This window comes from Mustela nigripes, chromosome 7 (assembly GCF_022355385.1).
Source record: "Mustela nigripes isolate SB6536 chromosome 7, MUSNIG.SB6536, whole genome shotgun sequence".
Taxonomy (NCBI): domain Eukaryota; kingdom Metazoa; phylum Chordata; class Mammalia; order Carnivora; family Mustelidae; genus Mustela; species Mustela nigripes.
In genome coordinates this window covers 24,979,778-25,000,138 of record NC_081563.1, presented here as the reverse complement: position 1 = coordinate 25,000,138, position 20,361 = coordinate 24,979,778, and the positions used below count along the sequence as shown (strand labels likewise).

The window sequence follows — 20,361 nt, the reverse complement described above, 5'->3', positions numbered from 1 at the left end:
TTCCAGAGGGTTCTAGGCATGGCGTCCAGGCTGGCAGACCTTCCAGGGGTGCAGAGAAGCCATAACAAGCAGCTCCCAGCAGACCCATTTTGTAGGCACCTAGCTCTAGGGCGGGGAAAAGGGGGATGAAAGCAAAGTACGGGAAGAAATGGACAGAGCAGGACTAGAAGAGTAAACTCATCCCTGCTGATTACACGCTACCTCATTTGGTCCAAGAAATAGCCTTTTCCCCTCCATTATATGTCCATTCCATCCTCCATATTCTTTAAGGAGTGTCTTTCATATAATTAATACTAACCATTAAACTACAGCATTAAAGGAGCAATTGCCTAATTCTGAGGAAAATTTAAATTTATTACCAGCACCCGAGATAAAATGAATACTGAAGAGAAGGAGAGAAATCCCTGCAGAAGATAAATAGAAAGCCAAGTGGGATATTGACTTGATCCTTCTCCAGTGCAGGGTAATTTGGCTTCTAAAGTGAGTTAGATCATAATAAATTAAATTTAGATTTCTGCACATCAGTTAAATAACTCCCAAGACAGAATTCCAGCCAGAGGAAGAGGTGATAATACATGGTGGAAATATTAAAATGAAGATCTTATCTAATAATCCATAATTGATGTGCTGTCCCTAGATGAGGGAAAAGGATTTTCCAGCTCTTTCCTTTGCCGTGAGCCCAGGTGAGCAAGGGAGGGGCTGGCCGTCCCTTCCTTCTTTGCTGGAATTCGTCTTACATGCTGTGGCGGGAGGGAGTCCATTCCCAGGATTGTTCCTTTCCCAGCCCATTCACCCTGGACAAGATTTGCATAGAGATGTGCTGTCCTCTTCACTCTCTGGACTAGCCCTTGGAAAAATAAGGCCCATCCCCAGCTGGGTGGGGATTAGAATAACACTGGTGTGAGCAGATAACTTCTACATGTTTGGTTATCACCATCCAGGTTCATTCTCGCAACCCTGAATTCAGGACCCTGAGATCAGATCTGAGCCAAAACCAAGAGTCAGACGCTCAACTGATTGAGCCAGCCAGATGCCTTTGATCTTTTTTATTGTGATTTTGTCTTTCAGTGAGCTTTGTGGAACTCCTGAGGATGTAAATTGGAGATAGTTTTCTCCAGGTAGGATTTACGTTTGCTTCTGGCAGGAGACAGATTCTGGTTTAATATTAGAAGGAAACTTCTAGAAGTCGCAAGCCTTCGAAGTTTGGAATGGGTTCCTTGGGACCTCTGTGTCCCTGGCTGGACCCAGGAGGGATGTCCACTGGACAGTGGAATGTTATGCTGGAGTGTCAAATATTGAATGGGTAGATGAATTCTGTCATCTTTAAATAAGCCCTATCATTGTTTTCAGTTCTTACCTACTGTGTGTTAGCCTGGCATCTTCCAACCTTCCTGCAGGAATCTGCCTGTGGAGTTGCATCCTTTCTGCCCTGGCCTGGGGGGAGACCAGTCTTGCACTCAGGATGAAGAGTAGTGGACCAGTGCGGGGATGGTGAAGGAGACACAGAGATCCTCTGAGGGGGGAGATCTCAATCAGAGAAAGAAGTTGGCAGAGAAAAATAATGGGAAACACATAGTCTTTGAAGATGGCCAAAGGAAATGGCAGGAAGGCTCTGGGAAGGCAGTGTCACCTCGTGGTCGGGAGCACAACAGTGGAGCCAGGCTCCATGGGTTCAAACCCTGGCTCAAGCGTGTACTACCTGTGTGACATTGGCCAAGTCACCTGATCACTCTCTGCCTTGGTTTCCCCAGTTGTAAAATGGGAATGGTAAAATCGGCATCTGTGATTGTGAGGATTAGATGTGAAAGTTTATGACATGTGATAGGTACTCCTAGAGTGTTAGTTGTTTTATCGTAGGGTAAGTTTGAGAAGTTTTATTAAGGATCAGCACTGTTCAGAGAAGGATAGAAGTTTCTTCAAGTGATAGAGACATTCTCATTCTAATGGTAGGGGGTGGGGAAGAAAAGACCTAAGGCAATGAGAGAACTAGTAGCTGGGGGAAAGAAGAGAGGGAGACAAACACATTAAAATCATAGAGAGCCCCATAATCAGTTCTAATAGCGCTGGAGCCAAATAATCAGCCTGCACGAGAAATGAGAGCAACAGGCCAGGGAAGGTCAGAGGAAAGGGGACTCGGGGCGTCTCCTGTAAGTACAAGTGGGAGGAAAGAAACAAATGTGCTTCTGCATGTTCATTTTTGGTGCCTAGTTATTTAAGCAGGCTTTGGGTGACGTAATCAGATCCATTCTGTTGAAAAGATCATCTTGGTTTTCTGTACATGACATCATACTTACAGTTGAAACGCATACACTCTAAGTTGAGTAAATTCTGGTCAGAGATGCAAGAAAGATTTTGCCTGTGGGTCGTGGGTGGCGGGGGGGTGCCCACAGGAGGGGTCAGAGCCCTGGGGCGGGAGCTTGTGGGAGTTCCTGGTGGGAGAGAACCGTATTATCACTTCCTGTAACAGCAAAGTTTGCGAAGGTGCACGTGCGGGTCTAAGCAGTGCCTCGGGTGATCACAGGAGCCAGGAAGCAAGGAATCCAAAGTGTGGGTACCATGTGCTGCCCTCTGGGTCCTCAGAGCCTGAATATGGGGCCTCGTGAATTGAAGAGCTTGGAAACCAACTCCAAATTAGTACTAGAAGTATTTGTGGGAGTCTGGGGCCCTTTAGAAATCCTGGGAGGGCCACAGCCACTTCCCTCTGCGGACCAGCAGGGAAAGAGGGGCTGGTCCTTCCCATGGGCTTGGCCTCCACCTCGCTCCTCTCCATTCGCTCTCCGGAGAGGACATGCCCCCGATTGGTTTCTGTGATAGAGCAAACAGAGGCATTGAGAGGTTCGAGAAGGATTCAATCAGCAGTCCCTTCACTTTCTAGCCATGAAGCTTGGGCAAGCCAGCCAGCTAGCCTCTCTCCCTGCTGATCCCTCTCTGTACAGATGGGGTTGTGTGTGCATTCTGAGGCAATATGTGTGGGATGCCTTGTAAAACAGAAATTATTATTCAGATGGTAATGTTAGTATTTTAAACACAGTGTCACTATTATTTAATACATCCAGATATTGTTGTAGGAAAACCAAGCTCCCAGGCCAGGGAGTTCCCCCCCAGTGGATCTCGGTGCAGCGAAGTGTGAACCCGCTCTGTGCACGTGACCATCGGAGGAAGCGGTCCCCTCCGGGGAAGTTTTGAGTGATTGTTCAGTTTTTCTCACCAGCCAGGCTGTTACTCTGGCTCTGAGCTTTCTAGGGTCCAGAATCACAGCTGAGTTCCCATGGCCCCCTCACCAAGGAGGCAGAATCTGCCAGGAATGGTTTGCTGCCTGTAGGGTGGTGATTGCTGGCCTTGAGCCTGGTCTGGTGTGAATAGAGAGTAGGGGACGAGGCCAAGAGGTCTCTACCTGCCTTTTCTCCAGCCCATCCCCGGGGCCTGCTCCTCCATCTGCTTCTCCAGCTGATGCGTGGAACCTTCTTCCATCAGTGCCCCAGCACCGCCCCTGTTCAGCCCTCCCTTTCCACCAGCCTCAATTCCTGAGCTCCCCTCCCAGCTGGGCTCCTTGGGGCAATCTCTTCCCTCCACTTCGTCCCGCACCTGTGGCCAGAGGCCCTTCCCCCTGACCTGCTTCATACAGACCCAGCTGTGTTGCAGAATTCGCTTTCACTCATGCGTTCTTTGCGGTCCACATTCTGGCTGCCCCATTCCTGAGCTAGCCCTGTCCTCAGCAGATTCTCCCTTCCCCAGGTCTTCCCACCCTTTATCTGGGTTTTCACTCCACACATATTTCCTCTCCCACTTCCTCCTAAGCAAAGCAAATTGCCTGCTCATCCTTCAAGCACAAACTGATTTGACGCTTCTTCCAGGCAGCCCTCCCCATTTCCCTCACTCCTCTGGTAGAAGCGGTAAAGGAGTCTTCATGCATGTCTCTCTGCAACCTTGCAACCTACTCGAGTTCTGGGACCTTCCATCTCTGCATCTCCCCTCCGTAGCACAGAGTGTTGGAGGAGCTCACCCCTGACTGAGAGACTTGCAGTGAATCTAACTGGGAACGAGCCAGTGGGGGACATTACCGGGTCCCATGATTTCAGGGGTGACAGCTATCAGTCTGTGACATTGCACAGCTCAGGCTGGGTAGGGTGTGGAGGGGGAGGGTCTCACACTCCACCCCTGTGTAGCAGCAGTATCCAAGCACATTCATAAAATCAATTATTGGCTAAAACTCGCTGGTTTTCGAAGCTTCATTTTGTGCTATTAGCAAGAGAATGTTGTTTCAAAAGGAGATAACAGAGAGAGAGGCAGATCAATTACCAGATAAGATCGAGTGGTACGTGAGATAAATGTGCACATCATGAACCACCCCACAGAGCCACCTTCTGGGTTTGGGGGGCACCTGGCCAGACATCTGCGGGGCCTGCCCTGAACCTTTCCTTCAGGTTCCGCACGTCCAGGAGGGCTTCCTGGTCAGCGATGAGGGAGGGGGTCCAGGCAGCTTTTCACATTTGCACCGCAACCAGGGGTCAGTAACACACGAGTGAGCATCCCATCCTTGGGGACATTGTTAGCCCCAGGGCCCCAGCCCTCACGGTCTAGGGCAGAACCTGGTCAGTGGGTTCTCCCCAGAGATAGAGTGCCAGCCTCCCCTGGCAGGGACCATTAAGGGAAGCAGCCAGCGTGCAGAGGCTCTGAAGCCGAGAGCTGGCGTGGTCCGGGAAGCCAAGGCAGCCCGGCTCTGGGCTCGAGCCACTGTGTGCCCTCACTGTGTGCCTTGCCTTCTCTGCTGTGCAAATGCACTGGCGGGCCCAGGAGGCTGAGCTCTGCTTTTGGCTCGACCCCTGTCCCACCTGTGCAGACAAACCTGGAACTTTGGTGAGAACTTGTCTTCCCAGCTCAGCACAGAGCGTCTGGGGAGGACAGAACAAGATCATGAGTACACAAGCTACTCATACCTATTTCTAAAGCACTGTTCCTGCACTGATGCTTAAATATAATCCCAGCTTTAGGGACACTTGCGTGGCTCGGTCAGTTCAGGGTCCGACTCTTGATTTTGGCTCAGAACCTGATCTCAGGGATGGAGCCCCCTATGGGACCCCCTGCTTGGGGTTCTCACTCTCCCTCTGCCCTTTCCTCTGCATGCTCTTTCTCTCTCAAATAAATAAATAATCTAAAAAAAAGTAATCACAGATTTCTGGGTCGGGTCAGAGGAAGAGGGGAACACGCAGGCCTCCATCCGGTGGGGAGCACGTTCTTACAGATGGATCGCCTGCGTCCTGTGGCAGAGGGGGGATGGCGGTCCTAGTCCTTCTGTACCTGCTCCCAAGCCAGCGCTTTTTAGCCAGGTGTTCTCAGATTACCCTGGTGAGGCGGCCTGCGGGCTCAGGGTGCTAGAACCCAAGTCCCAGCCCAGCCAACTTCCTGAGGGTGGGATCCTGAGAAGGAGGTACTTAGCCCATGGAGGCTGTTTTCTTGTGTTGGTCCTGGGACCACATCCTGGGACGGCCAGTGGGAATGAGTAACGGTTCTAGCACAGCGCCTCGTGCACAGGGCTCAGCAAACAGCAGCTGCCCTCACCGTGTCGCCCTGTGTGTTATCATCGTTGCTGAGGTTTCATTAACCTCTGGCCCCATCCTTGGGCTAAACTGTGCCGGGGAAAACCTGTTCTCTGCAGCTGGGCAGCAACAGACGGAGAGGGCTGGGGGAGGGCTGGGAGCTCTTCTCACTGACTTCGCATTTGTGCTCCGCAGACTTTGGACTCTGACTGGGAAGACCCATGGGACCAGTTTGATGAGCGGCAGTATCTGAATGCCAAAAAGTGGCGCGTGGGCGACGATCCCTATAAGCTGTATGCTTTCAACCAGCGGGAGAGCGAGCGGATCTCCAGCAGCCGGGCAGTGCCTGACACCCGCCATCTGAGGTACCTCCCCCTGCTCTCACTTGCTACTCTCTCTCCTACCCGGTGGTGATGACAGAGCAAGGGCAGGCTGGATTCGGGGGATGGGGATGGGCTGTACCAAGAATCGGGGCAGGCACACGCAATCTGCAGGCTGGACTCGGGGTTGCGGGGACCCGGGCCAAGGATCGGGGCAGGTACATACCATCTGCAGGCTGGATTGGGGATGCCCAGGCCAAGGATCGAGGCAGGCATGCACCGTCTGTTGCCGGCCGGTCAGTAGTTAAGGCTCTCTGCACTCCTCACTGCTGTGAGCCACCCCCCAGGCGCCTCCAGGGGGAATAGGGGAGACCCCTTTGCCTGCACTTTGCCCCCCTCACCCAGTGTCCACCCCGAAATCATGGAGCACTAGAGAACTTAGAGCCTGAGCCTGGTTTCCCTGGTAGATTCCCATGGCCTGGCCTGGCACAGCTTTCAAAGGGAGGGAGGGCAAGACCCGCGGACCCCTGGGAAGTCAGGTTGGTGGCTTCGTCTGTCGCTGGGATGGGTCATTTCCTCGGACAGCCCAGTTTCGTCATGCGAGATGCGGGGCTTCTTCACATGCCCCTGCTGTCTGCTGTGGGGCGCCCTGTTCCCAGCCTCTGTTCTGCTGTCTCCTCCGCGGGAGGTCAGGCCTGACACAATGCAGAAAGCTTCTTTTCTCGGGGGAAGGAGCCTTTGTGAAGGTCGGTTGCCTCATTACCAGTCCCTCCTAGAATCAATACAGTCCTTTGCTTCCTCATGAGGCCCGAGTAAGCTGGTCCATCTCTACCCCAGCCCCTCCGCACTGGCCTCCCTGCCTACAACGGGGAGGCCCAGCTGTGCCGAAGGCCCCCAGGGCTGTGTTTCTGTCTCCCATGGGAAATGCACTTGGCACCAGCTCCAAAGAGCAGACAGGCGTGTTCGGGGTGGAGGGGCTTGGAGGTGTGGTTAAACCGAGAGGCTGGCCGACTGGGGGCAGCTTCTCAGCTTTCTGTCTTTGTTTGGGTCTGGGGAGACCTGCTTGTGGATACTGGGGTGTCACTGGGAGCAGGTCAGTAAGAGTTTTCATGACTTAGGATGCCGGTCAATCTGGTGATGCTTAAGTTGTCAGTCTGTGAAGGGGGGTGGACTCAGTTTCCCCAGCTAGGCTGTACAACCCAGAGACCTTGACTTACATAACATGCATCTCATGGAGGGGCTCATGTCAGTCACCATCATTCATAAAAGGAGCCAGAGCCCCGATCCCCCCATAGGGCCCTGAGCCATAAGGCATCTGTGGCTTTAGAAGTCTTCAGAAGACTCCAAGAGTCTGCAAACTGAACACCCCCCGACCCCAGCCTCGAGGTACCCACGAGAGTCTCCTTAGCAGCAGGAAATGCCCTACAGTCAGAGATCTGGGGCACTGGCTCTACCTTGAACATTCTTGGCTGCTGGCCTGAAAGCTTCTTCAAGTCAGAGTCTTGTAATATTGCTGTCAGAATTCCGCAGCCCTTATCATGGCCCTTGGCATCTGAGAGAATTTTCTTTAAAACTTAGGTAACCTGGGGGCAACTGGGTGGCTCAGTTGGTTAAGTGTCTGCCTTCAGCTCAGGTCATGATCTTGGGGTCCTGTGATCGAGCCCCGTGTCAGGATCCCTGCTCAGCAGAGAGCCTGCTTCTCCCTCTCCCTCTGCCCCTCCCCTCCTGCTTGTGCTCTTTCTCTCAAATAAATAAATAAAATCTTTTAAAAAGGATTAAGTAATTTTATTTCCCTGAGCGGAGACTACAGGTAGAATGGAGAAGGCTGAAAAGTCCCCCATCTTAGGCACCTGGTCCCTCCCTTGTCCTGAGTCCTGATGGTGAGAACCTCTAGAAGGACGAAGGGCTACCTCCTAGCCAGGAAAGGAGCCGGTACATTGGGACACGAGCTCTGTAGAAGGGAGGCATGGAGTGGGGGGTTCACTGAGCAGGCAGGTTCCAGGGGATACCCTGAGCAGGACGAATTTCTGTGTTCACCCTCATCTGTGATCCGAGAGGCAGAAATGAAAGTGGTTTAAGAGGACTGGACATAGGTGCGGGATGTGGGGGAGGAACTGAGACCGTCCGCCAGGATTCTGGTTTACCGGGTCCTGTTCGGGGTTCTCTCCCAGTACGTTGTATCTGTCAGGGAAGTTTGATCTGCTGGCAGGGTGGCAAGAGGGACGGACAGGATTTAGATGGAATCTAAGGCCCCTTTGAGGAAGACAAAGAGGAAAAGTCTGTCAGCCATATGTGTGCCTCTGGGCACTCACCTTGCCCTGTGGGAGTGCGGATTGTGTGACTCGGAGAATTTCAGATCTGGGGATCCTGATCCAAAAAAGCAGAGAGAGGAGAGGACAGGGGAATAGGAATGAGAGCAGGCACATGGGACCAGGCAGCCATGGCGGGGCTGTTGAGCACCGACTGTGTACAAAGCCCCAGGCTAGTGAATGGCGTCAGTCATGTCTAGGCTGCGGGTGGTAGGGGGCTGAGTCTGTGCCCAGACCACTCTTGTGCTAAAGAGAGTTCCAGAGACTGCCAGCGAAGCCCAGGATGCTTCCCTCTGATGGGCCCCCCCACCCCCAGTGATGGACTTTCTGTCTACAGGATCTCATTCTTCCAGCCCTCGATTCCCAGGGAATTGTGTCCGTGAAGTTAAAACCACCAACTAAATCCCTTAATCCTGTGACGCCAGCTTTCCTGTATCCTGACTTCATCCTGAGGTAATGCCCGGGGCCGGCCTGCCTGGGCTGCCAGCACACTCGGACCCGTCTTGGGGCCTGCTCGTCCCTGCTCTAACCAGCTGTGGCTGCTGGTGACCTGTCTCCCGTCGCCCAGGGATTCAGTCAGGGGCTGGCATTTACTGCGAGGGCTGTGCTGTGCATTGTAGGATGCTGGGCAGCCTCTCTGGGCTCCACCCACCAGATGCCAGGAGCACCCCCCACCATGTGACGTGGCCAGCTGTCACCGGAGGGGCAGAGGGGCAGTGAGACCGAACCCCTGCTGCAGAGCCAGCCCCACTTCTTACCTCAAGACTGAAACATCAACAACCCCGGCAACAGAACAAGGCCTTCCACCCTTTAGCGGAGACAGCTTTGCTGGCTTCCAGTACAGTGCCTGGCAGGTGATAGAATTCCGAGAAACACTTGTTGAACAAAGGAGAGGGAGAGGAAATCTGCAAAGACACTTGACTACTTTGCCCCATGTGTCTTCTGTGCAAAGAGGGAAAGAGGACAGAGAAGCAGCCCCCCAGCCTCCTCTCCTTCCATCCTCGGCGGCTTCCGATGAGGAGGCAGGAGAACGGAGTCCGTGAAAGGAGTTCTCATTAGTGGGAAGAGAAGAGCAAAGAAACAGCATGGGGGAGTGGCCTGAGCTTATTAAATTTGCTTCCAATTTTCTTACCACCATAATTGGATTCTGATTTATAGGACGCGTGTGGACGAGCGCCTGAGATGGAGCTATTAGCTGAGCATTAGAGCACACGCTGCGGGGAGGCCGGCGTGGGGGGGCATCGCCCAGGAATTCAGAAATGCCACGAGGCCGGAGGAGGCAGCAGATGGGGGGAGGGGACAGGGCCACAGAAGTTTTTGCCCGATAGGCTGCTGAGCCGATGGAAAAGCCAAGCACACTGGCAGTTATGGAAGCCTTCCCAAGCACATCGTGGCCTGGCCCCGAGCAAAAGCAGCCTCATAGAGGCCGGGGCTTCATCTCCCTATGAGGAATAGAACCATTACCTTGTCCTCTTGGTCCTCCATGTCAGGGAACCCCGGGTATTTTATGGGGATGGCTGGAGTCACCTGGAGAGCAGAGTGACCGAGGCAAGGAGGTGGGCTTTATGGGGTGGTGGGCAGTGAGGGATGTCCACATCCAGGCTAGTTTAGTGAGTATCTCTGGTTTCCAAAGGATCCGCTTCATATTCACCCTTGGGGGTTGACAACCGGAACTTCCCTTGCTCACCCACCCCTGACCCAACAGGCGACATTTTCACAGTCTCGAGATGGACGGCTGCTGTCATCGGCCTTTCAATACATCTTGGCTGTGGCTCAGTTTCCTCATCCCTGCTCCAGGCCAGTGGGAGGCATGGGAACCAGGCCCAGCAGTGGTCTTCCCTCTGCACATTCTCTCCCAGCTTTGCTCTCTCTTTACATTGGACTAGAAGGCCTTGAAGCTTTATGGGCACAGTCACTGCACCTTGCAAGTCCATGGATCCTGCTGCAGCCGGTCTTCTCGTTCTGGAAGTATCCACGTCCATGTGCTCGGCTCTCCCACCTGCCTCCGTGGGAATCTCTTGGTTGTGCTGGTGTTGGAACAACCTCTTGCCATCTTGTCCCCTGAGACCCTCAATCCTGTTAACATGGATGAGAGAGCCCTAACTCCTGGGGTCCCGCCAAGGTCCACTAGGGTTGCAAGAATGATGACGAGATGGCAGTGGTGTCACTGTGTCAGTGTAACAAAGGGACAGCATCTAGCCAGGGTGATTCTGAGATGATTTCCCAGCAGAGTTCTCCTGTTTATCGAGCACGGATGGTCCAACAAACAGTCCTTGTTTTCCAGTTGTCCTGCCCTCACCACTGTCCCCACATTTGGGTGACAGCAGCTGGCCCTGCCCTCATCCAAGCAGCACAGAAAACATCTAGCAGACAAGAAGCCACTCGATAGAGGCACCCCCCGCCCCCGGGGAGGGGAGGGCAGTCTTTTGATAAAGCAAATGTATATTTTTTGCTGTTGCCTAGCAATACTTATTATGGGGTTGCTTTGACTGTGGGGGCGCAGGTGGCAGGGTGGACTGCGCCCAGGAACCACGAGCTGGAAGACCTTGCTGCTGGGAAGCCTCATTAGGTCGCGTCCTGCTGGCCGGCGGGCGCTGATTTTTCCCCTCAGCCTGCTCTCCCAGCCTCTGTCCAGGGCACGGTGCTAAATGGTTCAAACAGTGGGATACCCATCGCTTGCCTGGAGGGAAAATTCCACACTTCGATAGGTCTCACCAGGAAGACATTTTTCCTTTGCTCCTTTTCATCCTGGGAAATGAAGGGGCAGCGGCCCAGTCTGGGATCGCCAGTCTCCCTCCTCGTATTTACTCGGTTGGAATGGCTGCCAAAGATCATCATCATTTCTCTCCTTGTACTCGTCACTTAGCAGTAATAGGATAAAAATCTTTACGGCTGGGAACGGCTAAGCATAAAAAATGTTCATATTCCCTCCGAGTCAAGGCTATTCCACGAGCTTAGCACAGAGTTGGTGATTCCGCATCGAGGCGGAGGGACAAGAGAGGAAACCCATCACAGACACTTAGCTTTTGCAAACATGCTCTCCCCATCTGCTCTGTTCTGGTCCCTCCTGTGCACCATTTTTCAATACAGGAGTTTGTAAGCCTGTTGATAGGAGCTGTGAGTGCGCCTCCCTCTAGAGCATCCTGGAGTCCCAGGGAGCCTTGGATGGGGGCAGCAGAATGAGTTTCTGCACATCCTAGAAGTGGCTTTCCGGAAGAATGGCATCGGCTGCCCTGGGGGCTGTCTGAGTCCCTGGGGCAAGGTGTAGGAGCGGGTTCTCACCAGGGGGGAGGGGAGGAGAAACCACAGAAGCTGAGCTGGGAGGTGCCTCTGGGCCAGGATTCCTTCCACTCCTGGGCCTCTAGGTCCTTGTTTGCTAGCCCTGCTTCTCCACCTCTGCCTCTTCTGTGAGTTTCAGGCAGATTTCCCAAAGAGGCAGCATCTCAGCCTTTGAAAGGGGACTGGTCAAGAAAATTGTGGATGAGAATTCATCTGAACGAGCTTCCTTCACTAATGTCTTCTCACCCCTTGTTTGAGCTCATTCCCACCAGCGTTGACATTGTGTGTTGTGTGCATTCATTCATTTTCCTGTTCTTCCACTCATTCATCCACTGGACAGGTTTATTGAGCAATAACCACATGCCAAGCTCAATGCTAGGAATTGGTCCCCCTCCCAGGGAGCTCATGGTCTATGGAGAAAATGCACATGGCACTGATTCCTGGTGCTCAACTGTGAATTGCTCTGAGGCCTGTCGTTGAATCTGGAACTAATGCATGGACTTCCTGTCCTCAATTCCCAAGTGCCCATCTCCTGCCCTGTCCTGGTTTTGGTGTCACTATTTCTGTCTTGGACATGAAGCAAACCATATGAGTTGGGAACTTTCCTGTAAAAAAAAAAAAAAAAGTTGAAACAGCATTAAGCTGGTTTACCCAGGAGAAGGAAGAAGGCATTTGCACTTGGACAGGAGGCAGAGGCTTTTGGAAGGAAATGGCATTGGAGCTGGAATTGGGGGCGACAGGTAGGATTTTAACTGGTGGCAGGCATCCCAGATTGAGGGAACAGCATACGCAAAGACAAGGAGGTGGAAGAGCCACACTGTTTTGCAGGAGTCAGTCCAATTTCCTTGGAGTGTGGGTGATGGAGGGGAAAGTAATTCTGGATGGGAAACTTGGGGTTGGGTTGTAGCCAAGTCTTGAATTCAAGGTAAGGAATTTAGAGTCAGTTCAGTCAACACTGGAATGCTTGGACTCTCATCGTGTCATAGCCTCATCATCTCAGTAACCCCAGGAGATCTCCTAAACAACGCATCCCTGGCCAGTCCTGGGTCAGTGGAGCTCCTGCCGAGATGGACAGGAGGCCGTGGGGAATACTACGGTAGGTCCGAACAGAACAGTGATGCCCTCTGCACCCCCAAAACCATCCCAGTGGGGTAGAGTGTGACTTAGGATCTTGGCTCTAAGGCATTGACATCCTCAGGTTGGGGGTGCTGGGTGCTACAGTGGGGAATTTGTTCCCCATTGTAGGTGGGAGAGAAGTGAGAACTGGTCTGGAGGGAATAGTAGATGGTGAGGTCCGGGAAAAGGAGTCTGTCCAGTCTGACTGTTGGATTTGGGGCTGAGTACCAGTACTGGATACGAAGACTTGGGCAGAAAAACAAGACTAGCAGATGGAGCACATCCTAGGTAAAGAGATCTAGGCTCAGGGGGGTTAGGGGACATGTCCAGGATCACACAGCTAGTCAGTGTTTGGCTGAAACTCAAAACCCAAGTTTTCTGGTTCTAGGTCTGTATGTAGATAAATATATATATATACATACATATATATATATATATATATATGTATGTATATATATTTATATATATTTATACATATTTATATATGTATGTATATATATATATTCTGTCCCGATTAAAAAGCCTGGATTATGTCCAAGTTCACTGAGCATGCACATGTTTTACTGGTGCTTGTAGGGCAAGGAGAAAAGATGATGTGTGGGGGTTCTGTTTCCCAGTTGAGATAGTTTGATACTTCGATTTGAGCTTTGCTTGGGGCATGGATATAACATATTTCAGGCAGCTGACGGAGTCAGTAGTTTCTTGTGTTCTGTCGCCAAGACCAAGAAGAACCTGTGTGCCTTGAAAGGCACTAAGTGGTTTTAGCTGTGGAGGCACATTTTCCTCTCTCCCCATTGGGTTTGCCTCCTTTATTACATGTTGCCTGAGGAAGGAGATGATGGAAAGGAATGTGGAAAGATACAGAGAAGTGGGTCAGTGCCCAGAATTGGGAAACTGGTTTGGAATTAAATATTTCCCTTGCAGAATTTATCCTGCCAATTATTGAGTCTTAGGTTAGTAGGTGTTAACCTTAAAAATCGAACAACAAAGGCGTCAAGCAGCAAATGAGTTTGCTCAGGAAGAGCAGAGATATCACAGTTTGGGGTCTATAATCTATAGACAGGCAAGTCTGGAGAACGAAGGGGAGAGCGTTCTCCAGTGGAAGAAAGAAGGAAGTCGGAGGGGTCGTTCGGAACAAACGTTCATTGGAGGAAAAAGAGTTTGAAGTGGTGGCAGCTTCTCATTGGCTGCAGACAAAGACAGCCTGAGGTTTCCTTTACTCATTTTCACACCGGGACATATCCGTCAATAAGCAGTCCACTTGCTCTCATGGGGCTTCCTCAAGGAGGCAAATCTGCCAGCTGGGTGACTGGGAGCTCCTCACTGCCCTCCGCAGGCCACCCATCCCTTCTCACCAGAGGGCCACTCCCCTGGGAAGAATGTTCCCTTCACTAGCCTTGAAAACAAGCCCTGACCCGTGGACTTGGGGGCCAGTAACACCAAGGAGAAGGTGCCATCATGGCTTTATCCTCTAAGTTATCCTTTTTTCCCGCATTCATTGCCTTTGGAATATACATTTTTAAGAAAGCAGAAGGCTGAAGAGGAGACCCTGGACTTCCACTGTGCATCCTGGAATGTTCTCTTTAGTGCTAGACAGCTGGAGTGCTCAGGGGAAGAGAAAGCAATACAGAGTTTGGCTGTGGTTCTTGCCTCTAATCGTGGGCTATATTGAAGCCTTTCACTTCCGTGACTTTTGAAATATGTCTGCAAGACCAAAATATTCCTCAAGATCCAGAACCTCTCCTCGTCTTACTTAGAATCAGAGTCCCACATATGTACAGAAAGGTTGACACTTCATACATATGCCTCTTGAAGAAATTTCCAGAGAGAACACTCCCGCATTCCCACATCAAGCACCTCCATCAAGGGAAGGGTGACTGTTAGTTTGCCAGAAGCATCCTGTTGTCCCAGCCCTTACTCCCCACTGTAGGTAAGACTGTCCCAACTTCAAATGCCAGAGTCTGGCATTGCTTATTTTTGAACTTTAAATAAAAAGACTTACACAGTATGTGCTCTTGTGTGTCTGGCTTCCCTCAAAATTAAGTGTGTTAAACCAGCCATGTTTTCCGAGATATGGTGTATTTATTTTCACTGCTGTATAGTATTCCTTGGTGTGAGTCTGTTGCAATTTATGTATCTGTTCCACTGTTAATCCTCGTTTGGGGTTTTTCCAGTGTGGGGCTCTGATGAACCATGTTCCTTTGATTAATCTTATACTTGTCTTTTGGTGAACACGCATGTCGACCCCACCCACCGTGTACGTGTCTGAGAGTTCCATGGCTCCACATCTTTGCAGTCAGTCACTGGCTATTGTCTGTTTCACTGGAGCCTTTGAGAGGCTGAGTCGTGGTATCTTCCTGTGGTTGGGGTTCACCTTTCCCTGATCACTGAGGCAGGGCACCTTTCAGAAGTTCGTGGGCCACGCCAGTCGCCAGTCAAGCATTTCACACCTGCTTCTCTTCACCTCTCTAGGCCCTTTGCCCAAGAACGAAGCACAACGCCTGACTCTTAGTCTGTCCTCAATAATTTCTCTACAGAGTGTTTATGTCATTTTCTCCCACATCATGGCGGTGCACGATAAACGGGAGGGAAGCCACTAGACAGAGCGTGAGAAGCCGTGGGTCCTGTCTAAGATAGTGCCCAACACTTCAGCCCTCAGTGTGTCTGTTTCCTCACAGGTAAGAAGAGAGACGTAGCTCAGAGATGCTTATTAAGGTCACTTCCAGCCTTGTCTGCTGGTTGAAAATACTGGTGCTGATAAGAATGTGCAAGAACTGGCTGAGGGACTGAATCTGATTGGAGGCTATTTCCAGAAGCACAACTCCCTCCAGCTCAGCAGCACACACAACCCCCCGCCCCTCTGCCACCATGGCCCTGGATGAATCCTTCCCCTCACACACTTCTCTTCCTAAGGAGACTCAAGGGCCTGCAGGACTACAAGAGCTGTCCTTTATGGCCGCCTTGCCCATTTCTTTGCGCCCTTATGCCTTCCCCTGGGTGGAGGTCCCCAGACCCCCCACCCAGCTTGAGATGCCAGCGTAAGCTGCTTTGATACCATCTTCCAACAACAGAGCTATTTGCTCCTGGAGCGGGCGCGTCCCAAGGATGGCAGCTTGACTGAAAACTGGGGACCTGCCCACGGTTTTCAGCGTGGAATAAGGTGTCAGAACATGTGAACTTTCTCCCTTTATACCACAGAATGTTGTCATGTTGGGTTCCCGTTACCCCCCAGCTCTTTGAAGAACCATCGGCTGGGGTGACGTGCCCCTTCTCTGCACCTCTAATGCCAGAAAGAGACGGGGCTGGCAGGATGGGCCCCGGGTCCTCCTGAGGGGCTCAGGCACCTGGTACAAGTCCTCAGTAAAATCTGAACCTTGGGGAAAAAAAAAAATCTGAACCTTGGCCATGCTCTGAGTAAGAGTAACCACACCTTGTAGCTCCAGAAGACTGCACAGAGCCTTCTCATGTCCCTTTAAAAAGAAAAAAAAAAAAAAAAAAGGATTTATTTATTTATCTATTTGACAGAGACAGAGACAGAGACAAAGACAAGTGAGGGAATGCAAGTGGGGGAGCAGAAGAGGGGAAAATCTGGCTTCCCACTGGATGCGGGGCTCGATCTCAGGACCCTGGGATCATGACCTGAGCCAAAGGCAGACACTTAATGACTGAGCCACCCAAATGCCCCCCCTCCACATCCCTTTCTTAGCAGCACTAAAGGAGCCCTGGCACCATAGCTGGTTAAGGAGTGGCAGGGCAAGGCATCCTAGCCCTGTGGGCTTTGAGATTGGGTTGCCTATCATGTATCAGCTGCTCCTTGGGCGAGTTACTCAAACTCCCCGAGCCCCAGTGCCTCATCTTGAAATGGAAATAATAGTAAAAGCCAGGGTTGCCCTCAGGGGGAGAGAAATAATCCATGCCGGAAGCCAAGCAGAGTCTTTAGCCCCGGGTCAGCTCTGTCTGTTAGCTGCCGTGCTGAGTGTCCGGTGGCCCGAGTTCCAGGATCCCTGGGAGCACCCAGACCCGGGGATCTTACCGAGGCTCGGGAGCAAGCCTGGGAGGCAGGGCAGAGCGGGGGCCGGCCCTGAAGGAGCAAGGAGCTACGTGAATGAGTTTGGAGAGGCCCTGGCTCTGTGCCCAGTCCCCCACCTCTGAGCTGGGGTGTGCTCCAGGAACAGGGGGGTGCGGGGGCGGGGAGGTGCGGGCAGAGAAGTTCTGCTCGGCGCTTCCTGCCTCTCAGCCTTGGCTCCTGGTGCCGAAACACTTCACTTGCCTGAATGTCAAACTTAACTTAAAAAAACCCGAGCGCAAAATAAGCAATGAGGCAAGCGCGATGCCGCGTCTGGTGAAATGTGTACTTTTAAAATAGTGGGGAGAGAAGCCAAGGCCAGCAGAGGGAGTGATTTCAGGGCCGGGGGCCAGGAAGCAGAACTGTGTCTGACAGCAGATGAAAAGAGCAGAGGAGGTGACAGCTGGGGGGCGGGTGGCTGTGGAAAGCCGGTGCTGGCCAGGGTGACAGACAGTGGGATGGAGTGACGCGAGCGGTGGGCCTGGGGGCGGCTGGAAAAGCAGCTGAAGTAAGGCACAATGTGACAGAAGAAGGGGGCCCTGTGGAGTCACGTAGCAGCAGGGTTTGGTCTAGGCCAGCAAGGGCACGGTCAGCTAATGTCCCTGTGGTTGTCCTTGGTGTTCCTGGTGCAGCAGGGGAACCCTGATATTTGACTGAAGCAGGGGTGTCTGGACAGCTCTCACCTCCTGCCGCCACCTGACCCTCTCCATAACCCTGACACCGGCCAGAGCCCTTCCTCTGCTCTCCTTCCCTGCTCTGCCTTGATGCATCATATGGACACATCTTTTTTTTTTTTTTAATTTTACTAATTTGTTAGAGAGAGCAGAGGGAGGGGCACAGGGAGAGGGAGAATCTCTAGCAGATTCTGAGCTGAGCATGGAGCCTGATATGGGGCTCCATCCCACGACCCCAAGCTCATGACCTGAGCTGAAATCAGGAGTCGGGCGTTCACCTACTGAGCCACGCAGCACCCCTGGACACATCATTTATTCCTAACCCCAAGCCTCACTGAGCCTGCCTGTACCACCTCTGGAGACAGCAGGCATCCACTTTGCTCTCACCCGTTCCACCTCAGGACAGGTCCCACTGTTGACCTTGGACCCAAGCCCACACCTTTGGAGTCTGACTTGGCCCACCCTCATTCCCTTGAGTGTGCCTCCTACATAGCCCTTGGACCTTGGCCTTGCTTGGTCCTCAGCGACTGTCCCCTCTCACCAGGGTGACTTCTGCGGCAGCCCCCACCGCCCTCCACCATGCATCTGGCCCCGGACCAGTCTGTCCTCTGCGTTTCCTCCATGGAGATCTTTCTAAATGCAGACACTTGGCTTCCCATCTAAAATCCTTCTAATGTCGTTGGCTCGCTTCTCCCGGAAGGCCGGTCCACCCCAGCTAGTCAGGGGCTGTGGCTCCCTGACGGTGCTCAAAGCATCATGGCTTTTCATCTGCGCTGCTCTGTCTGCGCAGGGCACTCCTGCATCTTTCAGGAACCTGGGGTGGGGTGAAGAGGGTCTTTTCCAAGAAGACATCTCACCCCCTCCCCCTGAGTTCAGTGGCTCCCCCTCACTCCCATGCTCACTGTGAGCACTCGTTACCCCAGGGGCACACATCCATCTTCCCCACCCCCCCGCCCCATGACCCAGAGTGACCGGGTGAAGGTGTGCCGGCAGCGTGCCTGACACATAGTCTCTCATCGGTACAGGTTGAGGGACTGCGGACCCAAAGCGTACCTCGCTGGCTTCCCTGTCAAACTGTCTCCTGAAAACATGAGGCTTTGGGAGCACAGGTATGGGGAAAGAATCCTCGAAACAGAGGGAGAAAATCAAATCCTGGGAAATTTAAACCCACCTTCACTCAACAAAGGATTCTCCGTGTTAGCCCATAAATCCGGGACCATAATCAGCCAATGTTTATTGATCAAAGTATTCCCCTGGCACGTGGCAGGCACCTTGTATGTGTTCTCCCAGCCCAGCAACCTTGCTGTGATTCTGGTTGAGAGATGAGGACATCGACTCCAGTCGGTTGACTAAATTGCCCTTAAGAAATGTAAAGAATTAGGAAAGTGGGCCCTGCCCATAGAGAAGACAGCACAGCTTTGCAGACAGGGGAGTAACTCCCATGAGAAATGTGGTAGGGAACGCTGACGTGGGTGGGCATAAGGCTGGCATTTAGGCAGCCCTGGACAAGAAGATGGGGTGTGGGGGATGGGGAGGCGTGTGGAGGTCGTGCTCAAGGGAGAAATGAATGGACCAGGTTAGCAGGACTGGAAGGCTCAGGCAGGGGAGTTATGGGGCAGGGCTGGGGGTTAGTGTGATTGGGGGGCCTTGGGATGCAGTCAGGGCTTGGCTTCAAGGACCCAAGTGAGGCTAGGGAGAGCAGGGAGGGAGGAGATGTTGGGGTGGCTCTGCAGGCAAGAACAGTCAGGGGGCTTTGCAAGGGTGCAGACCCAGCTTGGGCGGGCAGAAGTGAGAATAAAGGAGGCAGAATGTGGGGCAGGACCGACTCAGGATGGATAGATGGATGAATTGGCTAGGAGGAGAGCTTGGGAAGCTGTGAGAAGCCTTTGCTTTTTACCTCCCCCTTCGGACCTTCCAGAAGGGCACGCTGTTGTGAGTCCGCAGAAGAAGTGGGGAACACTTGGCCCTCAAGCAGATGGTCCCTGAGCTCAGTGGCTGCAACCCTGGATTCACTAGGGCTACAGGTTTTATCCCAGCTGCTTCAGTCTGAGGATTGAAGGCAAAAGGTAAAAGGAAGGACTGACTATTCTCTGATCCTTGAGCTGGAGAGTCTGAGAAATATCAGGGAATTGCTCAGGGAGCATCAAAGGGAACTGCTATTCTTTAGCAGGTGAGGGACAGCCCAGACTTGTGTTTTTTCCATCTTTCCAGAACATTCTAGCATGTGTCCTTCAAGACCAAAGGCAGGGAGAAAGGTGAGAGAAAGGCCGGGAGCCACTGACTCACATGACCATCCAGGGGTCCCCAAGACGAGCATGTGAGAGCACAGAGTTGGGAGCCGGCCCATGTGGTTTTATCTCGAGGCTCCGCCGCTCACTGACCTGCCCTCACAGTCCCCTCTGCGATGAGAGAGGAGGACTTCGGAGAGTCACTGTGCAGATCTCAAGCTCTTGGGAGAAGACCTGAGGCAGAACCAGGGGTCAGTAGGTGTTGTGTGTTATTACTATTGTGTAACCTGATTCCAGCAGGGCTAAAATAAGACTTGAAGGAACCCTTGTCCCAGACACTGAGGAAATCTTTTTCAGAAACATTGCAAAATTAGGCCTTGGCCCAGCTCCACACTTCCTGGTCCCAGCTACACTCTGCCTTTGTCTTTTGAGAACATCCCCCCACCACGTGTGTGCATGCACACATTAAGCATACGAGCACAGGCGCACGCGGCTGCCATCTGGGTGGTTCTTGGTACCGGCGAACGCAGGTTCTGGCAGTGTCCCGAGAGAAGCCTCTTGGCTGTGTCCCGAGAGCCGTCACGCTTCCTGGAGGGACGGTCCTGCCGCTTCCCTGTGGCTTCCCCCAAACTCCGGGCTCCCACTCGTTTCAAAGGAGCTAGTCCACGTAACGGAGCAAAATCAGTTGTCTGGGCCAACAAGGGGGTCCTCTCTAGTGGGGAGAAGTGGTGGTTTCCAGAAGGCCTAAGTTTAGCCTGACGTATCCGCATCGCCTAGTCGGATGCAAGTTCTGAGCCAGTTGCACAGGCAGCAAAAGTACGTGAGGAGATAA

General features: G+C 52.5%; 1 protein-coding gene across 1 annotated transcript in view; it reads left to right on the top strand.

Annotated features, from left to right (window-relative positions):
- The window catches only part of GALNT14 (polypeptide N-acetylgalactosaminyltransferase 14), a 209,500-nt gene that overhangs the window by 132,491 nt on the left and 56,648 nt on the right, over positions 1 to 20,361 (top strand). The window contains exon 2 of the mRNA XM_059407590.1: positions 5,733 to 5,902. Within this exon, the coding sequence (XP_059263573.1) occupies positions 5,733 to 5,902 (170 nt within the window). The remainder of the gene's footprint in view (positions 1 to 5,732; positions 5,903 to 20,361) is intronic.